The sequence below is a fragment of the Lacerta agilis genome, chromosome Z (genome assembly GCF_009819535.1).
Source record: "Lacerta agilis isolate rLacAgi1 chromosome Z, rLacAgi1.pri, whole genome shotgun sequence".
NCBI lineage: Eukaryota > Metazoa > Chordata > Lepidosauria > Squamata > Lacertidae > Lacerta > Lacerta agilis.
Genome location: NC_046331.1, coordinates 14,229,135 through 14,244,359, shown reverse-complemented (window position 1 = coordinate 14,244,359; position 15,225 = coordinate 14,229,135). Strand labels below are relative to the sequence as shown.

Here is a 15,225-nt window from a genome sequence, read left to right as displayed (position 1 = left end):
ATCCTGTTGGAGAAAATTCACTTTAGGGGTTCAATACAGAGGCTCAAACCAGATTCTCAATTAGACCTTTACTTAGTAATGCATTACAGGTCAGATTCCAAAAAGTCTGTGAGAACTTTCCATGATGAAACACACTTTATTCTGCCCTCTTCTTTCACCCCAGCACCTCAGCCAACCATAGTCATTGGAAAATGTTGCCCAGCCCAATTTGTACTTGCGGAGGCCTCTTTGCATCTTACCTGGAGCTCTTTTTCGCTCTTAACTTTCAACTAGGCCCCTCCAAAATTGGTTCTTACTCATTTTGTGGTTAGGCCATAATCCTGTGCATGTGAAGCTGGCTTCACTAAACATAGATTTCAACTTCAATTCCTCTAATAAATAATTGTTCCTACTTGGGTCAGGGAAGGGGAACCTGTGCCCTTCTGAATGTTGCTGGAGTCTGACTCCCATCTTCCTTGACTGTTGGCCATGCTTGCAGGGGTTGCTGGGACTTGTAGTTGAATATCATCTGCAGGGCTACAGGCTCACATCTCTGTCAAGGATAAATTCCCAACTCCAGGCCTAGTCCTGTTACTGCCATTGCTACTGTGGAGCTCCAAATTCCATACCTGCCCAGGGAGCTGCTAACATGAATGGCTAACATGAAACAGAACAGTTTTATAGCTGGCTGGTCATGTGAGACGGGTAACCTGTTGCTGGATTACAGATCCCATCAGTCTCAGCCAGTACAGCCATTGGTCAGAGATAATGCAGGTTGATGCCCAGCAACATTGGAGGGCACAATGTTGGATATACCTGATGTGAAGAGTCTGACTTTCTTCTCAGGAGTGGGACGTTTTCAGGTCTGGATTCTATTTGGAGATGTTGCCTGCTCAGCTCCTGTATGTAGTCAGAGCCGTCTCATCCATTGGGGCTGGTGGCGCGGCGCGCCAGGGCGCAATGGCCTGGAGGGCGCCTCCGTCCTCCAGCCCCGCTGGCAGCGCCTGCCGGCAGCGCCCTCTGACTCCCGGCAAGGGAGCTGGCCGGCCACGCCATGCCCTCTGGCTGCCCAGCAGAGCACAGGAGCACAGCTCTGCGCGCCCTTCCAGCGCTTCCGGGACGGGAGGCGAGGGCGGCCGGCTCGCGCTCCCGCGCGCAGCCGGCCGCCCACCCGATGGAACACAAGGTGCCCAGCCGCGCCGCCCGGCTGCGCCGCGCCATCCGGATGCGCGCAGGAGCGCGAGCCGGCCGCCCTCGCCTCCCGTCCGGAAAGCGCTGGAAGGGCGCGCAGAGCCCCGCGCCGCTCCAGCGCCACGCCCCTCATCCCCCGCTCGCCCACCCCCCTCCCAAGGGGCGGCAAGCACGGGAGGGGGCGGCGGAGAGGCGGCATGGCGGGGGCGCCGGAGGGATAGCCGCACCAGGGCGGCAGATCCCCTTAAGACGGCTCTGTATGTAGTTCTGGAGGATTGGCAGGCTCCTCTTTTTCCCATGAGGGCTAATCAAGCTCTGGGTTGATCCTGACTGGAAAGTGGTGGGATGCGATAGTTCTCTGAGATCAGCTGCTACCCTGCCCAGGAATAGTTGTAGCTGTCATATAAGCAAAAACTATTAGAAAGCACCCTGATCTGGAGGTGGGGTGGAGATTGCAAACCTGTCCAAAACAGGCAACTGACCTATTATCTGGACCCATGCACCCACAGGGCGTCCATCTTGCTAGGATTCAGCTTCAGGTTGTTGGCTGCCATCCAGCCCATCACCTCGTCCAGACGCCAGGTCAGGACTTGAATGGCCTGCGTGATTCAGATGTTACAGGGAGATGGTGCTGGATGTCATCAGCATATAGATGATACCTCACTCCAAAACCCCAAATGATCCAATGGCTTAATATAGGTGTTAAAGAGCATCATGCATAGTTAAACTATGGAACTTGCTCCCACAAGAGGCAATCATAGTCACCAACTCAGGTGGCTTTCAAAGAGGATTGGGAAAATTCATAGAGAATAAGGCTATCAACGGCTACTAGCCACAGGAGCTCTGCTCTGCCTTCACACATGGAGGCAGCAATGCCTCTGAAAGCCAATTACCAAAAACAGCAGGAGGGGAGAGGGCTCTTGTCTTAGAATCATAGAATTGTAAGGGACCTTGCAGATCATCTAGTCCAACTCCTTGCAATGCAGGAATATGCAGCTATCCCATACGGGGATTGAACCTGCAACCTTGGCATTATCAGCACCACCCACCAACTGAGCTATCCAGACTAGTTTTGCCTGCTGTTTTCCCACTGGGGCATCTGGGTAGCTTATATGAGAACAAGAGGTTGGGCTAGATGGGCCACAGTGGCCTGATCCAACAGACTCATGTTATGATACTTTGAACAGTGTCTATATCAGTTTCAGGTTTCTGTATCATCTGAATTTATTTCAGCCATTTTGGGGGTACTGCATGAGTCCCCCAATTCAGACAGGGTTGAGAACATTATTTCATCACCACACCACCAAGCTTTTCCAGGAATCAGGGCACAACTGTCTTCTGTGTGTGAATGAGAGACAACAAGGTCTTTATTCACCCAACTGTGTTCCTCATTACACTAAGGCCTTTCCTTTGTGAGAGCACCAATCTTCTCACGTCGACTCCCACCCAGTGGACAAGGACAGGTTTGTGCTGTTAGTCGGTTCCCCACCTCTAGGCTAAAGCTCATATAACCTTTTTCAGTCAGGAAAAAAAATGTTCCAGCCCTCTGGCAGTTTTATTTACTGGGGGGGAGGGGAGAGTGAGATTTTGATTTTATTTTTTAAACTAGTAGCACTTAAATACCCTATTTTGAGAAGGCTTGCTTAGAACAGCACACAGTATTCCTGAAGCGGACACATTGCCAGGTTACATAACAGTAGGTCAGATTGTTCCTGCTTCATTGTCAAGACCCTGCAAACATCAGAGTTCCCACAGGGCCAGAAGTAAATGTGGTCAGAGGTAGGCTGGGAGGTTGGGGCGGGATCAGATTCTGGAAGAGGCAAGGCATGCCCATCTGTAGCTACTCTGACTGAGGACTGACATGGATGTGAGGGTTTTTTATAAAGCCCGGTGTGTCCCTATTGGCTTTCAAGATGCCAGCTCTTTGGCCACTGAGAATATGTCTTCTCACCCTTTGTGCTGATTGGTGCCAATCAGAATGAAAGTCAGCCACTGAGGATGGGCTCCTAGGGTGCCTCTGGAGAAAGTACATGGGAAGAACATTGAGGGCTGCAATGGTGGTCAAGGAAGAACTGTTGCTGTTGATATCATGAAGGGACCCAGCACTTTTGAATTTGCCTCTAGACTACTGTGGTGTCCCATAGGGCACATGTAATCTAATGCCTTTGGTTTCCTGAGAGACCAGAATTCTGATAGCACAGGTGATGATGACTGGCTGTAGAAGAACTAGTTTTGAGGGACACGACACCCCCCCCCACACACACACCCTTCAGTACTGTACATAAAGCTACCACTTTGCACCAGCATCACAAGACCCTGTTTTGGTCTCCATGAGTTACCAGTGGTAGGACCTGTCATCCTTTGGAAATTCTCGCCGCCCCCCTCTGGTTCATTTCATGTAACACATTAATTGGGCTTTCACTTTGAAAATGTAAGGTGAAAGGTTAAAAAAATAAAATAAAATAAAAAATGTAAGGTGCAAGGAATGGGTTGTCCATCCATCCACAATGTGCTTCAGTGCTGTTGGCTGGTGAGTGTGCATCTTTGCTGTTTCAATCAAGATTCAAATCCTAGCAGGAGATGGATCCGTGGGGTTGCTAGGCAACTGCATCTCCCACTGACGTAGTGGTGTTGCCTGGTGCCACACATCAGCAGCCCTAAGCAGTGAAAGGATATTTCATTTTGCTCAGCAAGACCCCCACAGAGGACAGCTTTTATGAAGTGGCTTCGAACGAAGGGAATCCATTCAGCAGCTCCAGAACAGAAAGCTCTTTGGAGTAAGCAATGTGATTCGCTGCCCCCTCTAAATCCAAACCAGTTTCCAACAGTGCTTCCTTCACCTTCTCAGTGGCAGAGCATCTGCTTTGCATGCAAATGGTCCAAGGTTCAATGCCTGGCATCTCCAGGTTAGGACTGGGGGAGACACCCTCTCAAAAATACTGGAGAGCTGCTGCCAGTCAGTGTAGACAATACTGAGTTGGAATGGCCAGATGGTATAAGGCAGCTTCCTATGTTCCATGTCTGCTTCCTCAGGGTCACAGTTCAAGCTTGAGGAGGACTCTATTTAGATGTTGCAGAGTTGGGGTTGTCCTCAGCCACCTTTCTAAGGTATCCTCATTGTTAAACCGTTCCTACTCTAGGCAACACTTCACTGTCATCATCATCATTATCATAATTAAATGTGTATACCACCCTTCATCTGAAAATCACAAGGTGGTTCACAACAGTTTTGGAGAAAAGCATAGAAGGAAACTCTGCCTTTTATGGCCATGGGGGTTACACACGCTCACAAATTTACCCTGGGTAAACATTTGCAAATCTGCAAAATGTGCTGATGTTTCTCGGTATCTAAATGAAATTTGCTAGAGGGGCACATCTGCAGACAAGGGGCAGGGAGGGACTGAGATGTGCTTCACCTGAGTTTCCATGCCTGGAAGTTTTAAGAAGAAAATTGGCAATCTGGAAGGTGCATAGAGTGGGGTGACCAAAGGGAGCAAGGGTCTGGAAACCAAGCCTCATGAGGAATGCTTGAGGGAGTTGGACATGTTTAGCTTGGCGAAGAGAAGACTGAGATGTGAGGTGATAGCCATCTTCAAATAGCTTAAGGGCTGTCACGTCACGTGGAAGATGGAGCAAACTAGTTTTTTTGCTGCTCCAGAGTAAAGGACCTGAAACAATGGGTTCAAGATACATGAAAGGAGATTCCAACTGAACATCAGATGAACTTTCTGACAGTAAGAGCTGTTCGACAGTGGAATGGTCTCCCTCAGGAGATTATAGACTCTCTTTCATTGGAAGTTTTAAAGCAGATGTTGGATGGTCATATGCCATGGATGCTTTAGTTGAGATTCCTGCATTGCAAAGGGTTGGACTAGATGGCTCTTAGGCAGTGCCGGGTTTACGTATAAGCTAGACAAGCTACTGCTTAGGGCCCCACTCTCTTGGGGGCCCCAAAAAAATTTAAAGGAAAAAAACACCTGGATGTACATTTCCAAAATATAAGATGAAAAAACAAATAAAATAAAACCTACATACAGCAACAGTGGCAAATGGCTTTAGATACCTATTACCGGTAGGTCCATAAATTACCATGTAGCATATATTCAACTGAAAAAAACAGTGACAATTTGTTGTTGGCAAAGGACAGCTGGACATATAAAGGGCCCCATTACCTTCAGTAGCTTATGGCTTTATCAAACCTAAATCCGGCCCTGCTCTTAGAGATCCCTTCCAACTCTATAATTCTATGGCTGTACTAATAATAATGGTAAAGTTCATGACACATTAGAGACTAACTTCCCACCTACTTAACCTATATACCAGTAAATAACCTGGTATTATAAAGTTTTCAGAATTTTCTCTTTTCAGTGAAATGAACCCAGTGATACTCCACCCACCATTCTGCATGTTATTTTCACTAATGTGTGCATTTTAATAAACACTGTGCTTAACACATGCGGTTTTCCATGTATTACATGACTGGAAAGCTGCATTGCAAAATTTGGATGTGTCTGAATTTCGAACAATAGCTGCATTTCAGTTTGCATATTGTTTTGCAAAGTACAAGATAGATTTATCTCCTTGTGAACTGAATTCCTTACCTCTGCATCCCTAGAGTGGGTGGGGGTGGAGAGAGGCTGGCTATTTCCAGTTATGCCCGCTTTTGAACTTCCTAAAGCATCAAATGTTCTGCTTTTGGAATGTGAGCTGGATGGACTTTGGGGTCTGATCCAAGAGGGCAATCCTTCTGTGTTTACAGAGGGGATTTCCCGCGGCTGCATCCAGAATAGGCAAGATTGTGTGCCTTGGCCCTTTGCTTTGTCTGCTGCTGACTCAGCACACAGAGTCTGGAAGCCACAAGACTGCATAAGAAAGGGGGATTGGATTGTGAAGGATGCAGAGTCAACAAATACCTCCGTGTCAACACCCAGGTGCCAAAAAAGACAGGTGACACTCTGGCACAGCAGACCATGATCTCTCTCTCTTTCTTTCTGGCCTTGAGCCAGCAATCACAAGCCATGGATCTTCTGTTGATAAGGGGGTTACCAAATTCTGCTCCTGACCCTGCTCCTGTGTCTTTAAACCCACAGCCAGACATGCAGAAAATAAAGTTTTCTTCAGCACTTTCCCCCCCTCTAACCCAGAAAGAGCATCACTTGCTAATTGCTCACCTGCCTGGCTCCTGTTAAAGGCAGAAGAGTGCCCCCCCCCCAAGTTGGCAGTACTACAGTTCTTATATAATACTTTCTGTCAGCCTTGTTGTCCAAAGTACAGAATTACAGAATTGTAGAGTTGGAAGGGACCCAAGGGGCCATTTGTCAAACCCCCTGAAATGCAATAATCCCACCTGAAAAATCCCTGACAGGTAGCTACCCAACCTCTGTTTAAAAACCTCCAACGAAGCAGAGCCTTCCAAGGGAGACTGTTCCATTGTGGAACAGCTCTTGCCATCAGACAGTTCTTCCCAATGTTTAGTTGAAACCTCCTTTTTTGTCATTTGAATCCATTGGTTTGGGTCCTACCCTCTGTAGCAGCAGAAAACACACTTGCTTTCAGATATTTGAAGATGGCTCTCATATCACACCTCTCAATCTTGTCTTCTCCAGTCTAAACATACCCAACTCCCTCAACCGTCTTGGTTTCCTTAGGAACTATGGGAGGTCTTTGTTAGGGCCTTTCAATCCCTGGGGAAGGCTGCCTTTTTAAAACCCTCCTCACTCCATAACCCAATTTAGAGAGGAAATTGTGAATGAGTGAAGAGGGAGGTCTGCAGTATGCAGAGCAGTCCCTTTGAGAGTAGTCACACCTCAGTCATTCCTGGCTCCTCCCACCCCAAACAAGTGACTGTGATTTATAATCTGGGGTGGCTCTCTAGGAGAGGCACACATAGTTTTGTGTGCTGAGTGGCACTATTCCATCTGTGGCAGATTCCCTGTGGTGGGGTGAGTGAGGGTTTTCTAAATTTTACAGTAGGTGAAGGAGATAAATTGCAAAGGGGGTGGGGTTCTTTTAAAGAGGAGATTAAGATCCAGGAAGATAAGGAAAGAAGAGTTGAGGCTATGTTTTAAAGTGGATAAATGCAATGTGGAAAAATAATCTGAATAGGACTGCATGTATATGTTTAACCTGTTTGAAAGTGGTGAGAGTAATTCTGGGGCTTTTGCTTTTCACTAGGGCAGCTGGGAACGTTGTGAACCCCCATTGACTGGGCATCTTCAGTCCCTCATTTAAACCTAGCCTCAGATAGCTACACATAAATGCCAGCTGGGCTGCTATGCATTATGCAATAGGTGGAACTAGAAACTTGACAGCTGTAGCTTTCGTATCATAAAGGTGTAAGGAATGATAGCCACTAAGGGGAATGACCTGGGAAGCCTCAGATTCAAGTTTTCCCCAGTGCCCACAAAATGCATTAACCTTGCAGGGCTGTTTGTAGAGACCTCCAAAGCAAACATTTTTGGTGCTCCTTGAGTTTTAAGGGGAAAGTAGAACGAAAAACTTCTGATGAATGTTATTCGCCAGCGGCTCTGCCCTATATTCAGTAAAGGGAGCCTCTTGTAATGAACTTACAGTTATTTGCCTTCTGTTCTAGCTGGTGGATGGGTTGCATTTAAATCCAGCAAATTGTGGGGTGGGGAGATAGATACTTTTCACAGTAACTATCATCTGCTTGTAGCCAGCTTTGATTCTGGAAATGGAATATTTTGTTTCTTTATTCCCTATTTTATGCTCATGACACCCCAAAAAACATGGGCATAGCCAGGATTTTTGTTAGGGGGGTCAGGCTTTTGTTTTGGGTGGGGGGCAGAACCTCAGATTTGTATTGATTTTTATTGATTATGGGGGCAGCTGCCCCCCTCCCCCTTGGCTATGCCCGTGCCAACAAAGTAGGCTAATCTAGGTTAATCTGGCTGCCCATCTATTACTGAACCAGGTTTAAAGTCCTTGTATTAATTTACCAAGCCTTGAACAATTTAGGTCTAGGCTAGGGTATACTTAAGGAACAACTTGAACCCTTATATCCCGGCTCAGCTGTTGAGATCTTCTGCAGAAGCGTTGTTAGCTATTCCCCCAGCTGGTGAGACTCATTTGACAAGAACAAAGAGCCAAGCCTTAAGTTTCATTGGCCCAGTCCTGTGGAACTCCCTGCCTCTGGACATTCAGTGGGCGTCTTCTGTGCCAACTTTTAAACACCCGCTGAAAACTTTTCTGTTCTGTCAGACTTATGCAAGGAATTGAAAACACATCTTTCCACAATAGCTTGCTGATTTCTCATTCTAATTCTTAATAATGGTTTTTATTGTGTGGTTTTACGTACTATTGTATATGAAATAGTGATATATAAATATTTTAGAAATAAACAAATAATTCACCCCTACACCACACTGACTCTTCAGGACATGTCCACCTTTTATCCTCCTAACAACCCTGAGAGGTAGGTTAGGCTGTGAGATAGGGACTGGCTCATGGGCATTTCAGTGAGTTTCATGACTGAACCTGAATCTCCCGGGTCCTGACACCATGCTGCATGAGCTGGCTTGTACAGAAGCCCCCACATACTTGGCAAAAAAGCAAACCCAGGAAAGTTGTGGATTGTGGCTATTCTTTTGTTCCATCTGCAACTGGTACCCCCATTCGTTCTTCTTCCCCTCCTCCAAATAAATCCCAGGCTGCACACAGAGGGAATTGAAAATGCAGTCCAGGCTGGTTGTCCAAAGCAGGAACTGTGGAGGTCTTTGTTTGGTCTTCTCAATCATTTATGCTGATGCCAGGCCTAATGGTGCCAATGAGGCTACCTACACAATGTGCCAAGCCCACTGAGGGATAAAAAACAACAACAACTTTTAATTGGACAAATGGTGGTAGAAACTGCCTCGTGGGTCTCAAAAGCAGAGCCGGCCACCTTCCAGCTCTTGGGCTGCAAACGGCCTGCAGTCTGATTTCACCCTGCTTTCTTTCAGATGTCTTTTAAGAACTTTATTGTTCAAACTGGCCTTTGGAACAGAGGTTGCATCCTCGTACTGCTTTGAACAGCCTTAGCTTCTCCCGAAGCATCCTGGGAAGTGTAATTTGTTAAGCGTGCTGAGAGACATTAGGAGACCCCAATTCTCCTCACAGGACTGAAGTTCCCAGAGTAGTTTTATCAACCAATCCCTCTTCCCAAAGAACCCTGGGAAATGTAGCTCTTTGAGGGGGGATTTCGGGGGGATTTCTTAACAACTCTTGGCAACCTATAGTACCCAGGATTCTTTGAGAGAAAGCCATGCCTGTGGTTTTGGGGAAAGTGGTATCAGAGTGCATGGCGCAGGTGCGACCTGGGTGTCTAAAACGGGGGTGGACTCATGGTCTAATTTCTGGAGTGGAGAACCCTCACAGCCTCACAGCTGTATGTGGCCCTCCAAGTCTTTATGGCCTTTGGGGCTTTCTCTAGGCTATACCACCTCCTCCTCTGCCACACGCAGACCTCCCCATGCCTCTTTCCTCACCGCCCCCCCTCCTTGAGTCTCTTTCCCTGGATGGGATGTGTCCTTGAACTCTAATCATGCCTCTTCCTTGTCTGGATGGAGGCTAGAGAAACGGATGTGAGAGAGTGTATCTATGGAAACTAGTCTACTATCCAAATGTAAAATTTGCATTCCTTGCTCCACCCACTTTTGCCCCTGGCCCCTGGGAGGTTGCACAGAAAGGAATGTGGCCCTTAGGCAGGAAAAAGGAGTTTCCCATCCCTGGGATAAAAATTCCAACGGAATAGGGTTGTGCCCAAGGCCAATCTTCTGGTTGCCAAGAAGAGTATTCCTCAGCCACCGAATTCCCTGGGGCTTTCAAGTTCCTCCTGAAATTTAATAATGTTGGAGAAAAGTGCACCTCATTGGGGAGAGCATTCTGCAGCTCCAGAGCCACCACTGAAAAGACCACTGTTGTTGTTTGGGGTGGGGGGGTGGGACAGGGGACTGGAGAATCTTTATCCCAACCTCTGTCTGGTACCCAGTGTGGGGAATCGTTTCTGTTTCTACTGATAGAGACAATGTCTCAGAGCAAAGGCATCGTGGTCCTTGCCTACAGCGGAGGGTTGGACACCTCGTGCATCCTGGTCTGGCTGAAGGAACAAGGCTACAAGGTCATCGCTTACTTGGTAAGTTGACATGGTAGAGTTCAAGCAGGATCCAGGAGAGGAACTCAGCATCCTGTTCTCACCGGGGCCTCTCAGATGCCTGTGGGAAACCAGCAAGCACCGTACTGTAGCTAACCAGGGGGGGGGCAGTCCGCACCAGGTGTGTGTGTGTGGGGGGGGTCTTTAGGGTAGCACAGAGGTTTGTAGTGCGGCACGGTGGATGCTATGCACCTGGAGGTGGGATTCTGGGCAGCAGGGCAGCTTGAGGGTGGCATGGTGGTAGTGGGGCATTTCGGACTCTGCAGGGGGGGGGCAGAGCCACTTCCCATCCCTGAAATCAGCAGCTATGGAATTCTGGTGGCTGCCCTAAAAAGCTCAACAACTTTGGTCTGCCCCAAGTGCCAGTGAGGGTTGCTACACTGCTGAGCAAGCAGGACCAGAGCATAAGAGCAACTCTCCCCTCCTGTGGTTTCCAGCAACTGATATTGTGGCCTGCTTCATCCTCTTCCATGAATTTGTCTAATCCTATTTTAAAGCCATCTAGGTTGGCAGCCATCCATGCCTCCTGTAGAAGCAAGTTCCATAGTTTGCACTGCAAAAAGAACATATTTTTAAGCGCCCTGAATCTTCCAACATTCAGCTTTGTTGGAGATCCATGAGTTCTAGTGTTATGAGAGAGGGGAAAATGTCCCCCCCCCCTTCTATCTAAGCAAAGAAGTCCCAAACATTGCAACCCTTCCTCACAGGGGAACATTTTGGTTGCTCTTTTCTGAACCTTTTCCAACTCCACAGTATCCCCCTTCTTCTTCTATTTTGCAGTAAGACTTGGTTAAATCTTGGGTCAGTTCTGGCTGAAATTCTGGATTAGCCACAGTTCAACAAAGAATCTGATCTATGTGTGTCTTCCATCTCCCCACCCCTTTTACCCCAAAACAAATATTAATATATGGCATGGTATCTACTCTTCCAGGCCAACATTGGACAAGAGGATGATTTTGAAAAGGCAAGAAAGAAAGCACTTTCCTTGGGAGCCGAAAAGGTGATTCCTAAGCCCCCACCCCCCACATGCTGACAGTCAATCAAATGGGTTGCAAATCCACAGAGCTGTCAGACTGGCCTAATTTGCAGGGTTAGTTTGTCAGGTTGATGGGAGAGAATGTTATCCATGCATTATTAACAGGTCAGAAGCATTGCAAGTGGATTGCTCTGGGGATTATTTGGAAAGCTGCCTCTACAGCTATGTATATGAAATTGTGGCGTGGGAGGAATTTGCCTACAATGGCAGCACAGAAATACTCTCAAAGTATAAATCTTCCTATAGACATAAAATCTAAGACTGTCATCATGCTGCAGTTCACATGGCTGCCAATAGGTGGCCATGCCAATTGCAGCTTGATGAACAGCAGCCAGGCAAGCTAAAACAAAACAAAACCCCAGCACTGACAACAGGAGCTTCTCAGCGCTGGCCCCAGCCCGGGCAGTGCCACCTCCCATGCCTGGTGCCTGACTGCCTGGGCCTTGGAAGTGCTGGGCGAGGGAGGGAGGCTAAACTGGGCTGGGGGCCTCTCCCTGGGCTGCACTCACTTGGCTCCAGCCTCTCTCCCTCCCTCCCTCCTTTTGTCGACCTTCCGTTGGGTGTTGGGCAGGGCCCCCCTCCCCAATATTTTATTCAAGTTAGTGCCATTGAAGTGGACCACTGGAAAACTGTTGCCCAAGCTGAAGCCAGGCAAAGTCAGCCCAAGCTGACCTCACCCTGCTCTAGCAAAAGGTTGCATGGTGGGGGGGGGGCATGGGATGCCAATTTTTGGTTTTCAGGCAGCAGAATGTCTTGGGCTGGCCCTGCACCATAGAGTTTGCACTTGGGATCACTGAGCACAGCTTAGTTATGCATTAACTCCCGATATATACTTACTAGGCAGTCTTTGTAATTTATTCTTTTGTAAAATACAGCCTTGGATTACAGTTTTAACACTGTATTTCTATAGCTGTTGTGTGGATTGCCAACTTTCTGATGCGGGGAGGGCGGGCACCTGAATCAGGGTGTCAGGCGATGAATGTAATTGTTGGGGCAGGCTTTACTTTCCCCCATCACCCCTTGGCAGGGTTCTGAGTTCAAAATGTGACGCCCTCCAGCTTCTGATAAAATAACTGGGGGAAATCCCATCCCCTCTCCTCCTCTCCATCGGCCTCAGGTTTACGTTGAAGATATCAGCAGAGAGTTTGTGGAGGAATTCATCTGGCTGGCGGTCCAAGCCAACGCGATTTACGAGGACAGATACCTCCTGGGCACCTCACTGGCCAGGCCCTGCATTGCCCGTAAGCAGATGGAAATAGCGCAGAAAGAAGGTGCCCAATATGTTGCCCATGGAGCTACAGGCAAGGTAAGCATTTGACTGCTCATTGGTGCTCATTGAGACTGGTGGGATGTAAGGCAGGAAGCCCAGCAGTAGGTGGCACCAGAGCCAGCTGATTCCAGTTCTGTCCCCATCTTTCCTCTGCTGAGTTCTACAAGGAATCAGACTTAAGGAAGACAAGGAAGCTGTCAGGCAGTGCCACTCCCTGGATTGGCTGCAGGCAGGTGGGAGCTGGCTGAGCACAGACTGGAAGATTCAGGACAGATAAAAGCAAGGACTTCTTCATGTAGTGCATCAGTGCTTTTATTCAGCCAGAGCGTGCTGGAGTGCAGTTCCAGCACCTCTCAGGCGAGTGCCATTGTGGGCGGGCGTTCCCCCTACCCTTCTTGCCGTTCGTACTTCTGAGAAGCCCAAAACGAACATTTCAGGTCAAAACGGAAACAGGCCGGCATGTGTCAGTCCACACATATTTTTTTTAGATCTACGACTCCACCTAGCTCCTAGCTGCGACTGGTCAAGTTATGGGGCAGGGCCAATTCACATTTCATTTTCTTCAATCATTATCCTGTGTAGTGGCAGCAGGCTGTAAGCTTTGCAGCCAGGCTTCTACTGTTGCACACATGTGTGTTTCTGCAAGGGCCTTTCCGAGCTGCCCTAGTCATCCACCTGAATCTAAGAGAACGAGGGAGGCAGGGGTGTATTTATTTGACCTGCACCAGAACCAGGGGTGACCCCCCCAAACCAGCTAGGGAGACAGCTCACCTTAGTTTTTAGCACCTCCACGGGCGGTGAATGTGGCTGTTGTCAAACCACCATCTGTTCAGGGCTGCCCTAAGTCGCCCAGCATCTTACTGCAACAACTTCATATTTTTCTTGAACAAGAGCACTGCAGTGCATAGTTAGATGGGACTCACAACCGCAGGAAGCAGTGAAGGCCACTAACTTGGATGGTTTTAGAAGAGGATAGGGCAAATCTATGGAGGAGAGGGCTATCAGTGGTTACTAACCATGATGACTCTGCTCTGTCTCCACAGCTGGAGGCAGCCATGTGTCCAAATAACAGTTTCTAGGAGACATAGGAGAGTTGAGGGCTCTTGCCCAGAGGTCCTGCTTGCTGGTTTGTTGCAGGCATCAAGCTGGCCACTGTGACAACAGGATGCATGGGTGTTTGGCCTGATCCAGCACGCTCTTCTTATGTTCATATTGGCTGAGATTGGGGGCAGTGCCCCATTTGCTCTTTCAGTGGCCTCAACTGCTTAGCCTGAGAGTTGCTTGGAGAGCACCTCATGGAGCTACAGTTCCCAGCAGTCCAAACTAACTACAGTTCCCAGGATTTGTGGGAAGCCATGCCTATTCAAAGGGCTTGAGGGTGCTTTAAAGGTATGATGTAGATGTGACCAAAGATTCTAGTCCTCATAGAATAAAGGACTGAATTAAATAGGAACATAAATCTGCCTTATACTGAGCCAGACTGCTGATGCATCTAGCTCAGCATTGTCTACACTAACTGGCAGTGGCTTTCCAGAGTTTTACCAGCTCCTATCTAGAGATGTCAGGGACTGAACCTGGGAACTTCTACATGTCAAACAGGTGCTCTGCCAAAAACAGCCCATAATTTAGGATTGGGGTTTCATGGAAGAGCAACCCAATCAACCCTTAGTCTGTGTACACACCAGACATTTAAAGTACACCCCCCAAATCATGTGAGCTGTAATTTGTTAAGGTTACTGGGAATTATAGCTCTGTTAGGCATAAACTATGGATCCCAGGGCTCTTGGGCTTCTGGGAAATTTGCTTTAGAAGTGCTTTAAATGTGTATGCAGCCTTATTGAATCAAAAGACAGCCTTTTAAAATGGCACTGCACAAACATAAGAACTAGAAGCTTGTTTCAAAAACAAAACTAGAGCTGGAATTCTCACGAAACCCATCCCAAGTTGGAGTAGGTGTGGGGGGAAGACAATGTAGCCTTTTCGGACTATGCCTTTTGGGGTTGTTCAAGAAGACTGGATGCCATGCTTTTGCAAATCTGGACAGCCTGTTTTCTTTTTGGGTTAAAAATTAAGCTGCTTTCCGGCAGAGGGGAGAGTCCATCTGTTGCCCTGAAGTTGCTGGCTGGCTGACTCCTCTATTTAACCATGGAAGCATGCTAAGCAACCGCTTGAGGAACCCCAAGATTCCTGGGGCACCTGCTCTGCAATGCGGAGAACTTCAGAGGGAACAGTTTGCACAGTATTACAGACAAGAAATCCTGGCCCATCAAACCCCAGTTACTGTTTCTCCAAATGCCCAGAGAAATGAATGTGTCTTCCGATGAAGCTGGAATGGTGGCAGTGGTGTGCACAACTCAGCTGAAAGGGAATGCCACAATCGGGTGGGAGCAGAGGGAGTGGGAACCTGAGGCCTCTTGATGTTAATGGACTACAACTCCCATCATCCCTGGCCATGCTAATTGGTGGTTGATGGGAGTTGGTGCCCAATCAGGGATTGTAGCCCAACAAGATGTTATAGTCCAACAAGTTCTGGAGAACCACACAGTCTCTCTATTTGTGGACTAGATCAGGGGACAGCAAACTTTTTCAGCAGGGGGC

At 47.9% G+C, this 15,225-nt stretch overlaps 1 protein-coding gene across 3 annotated transcripts in view; it reads left to right on the top strand.

The window, feature by feature from the left end:
• The first annotated feature begins 7,004 nt into the window (after positions 1-7,004).
• The window catches only part of ASS1 (argininosuccinate synthase 1), an 80,827-nt gene continuing 72,606 nt past the window's right edge, over positions 7,005-15,225 (top strand). The window contains exons 1-4 of one of the 3 annotated variants that reach the window (XM_033137637.1): positions 7,005-7,112; positions 10,191-10,303; positions 11,253-11,321; positions 12,475-12,663. In XM_033137637.1, the coding sequence (XP_032993528.1) occupies positions 10,196-10,303; positions 11,253-11,321; positions 12,475-12,663 (366 nt within the window). In that variant the 5' untranslated portion in view covers positions 7,005-7,112; positions 10,191-10,195. Of the gene's footprint in view, positions 7,113-10,159; positions 10,304-11,252; positions 11,322-12,474; positions 12,664-15,225 lie in introns of all 3 variants that reach the window. The other 2 variants (XM_033137636.1, XM_033137638.1) reach the window with 2 other exon arrangements.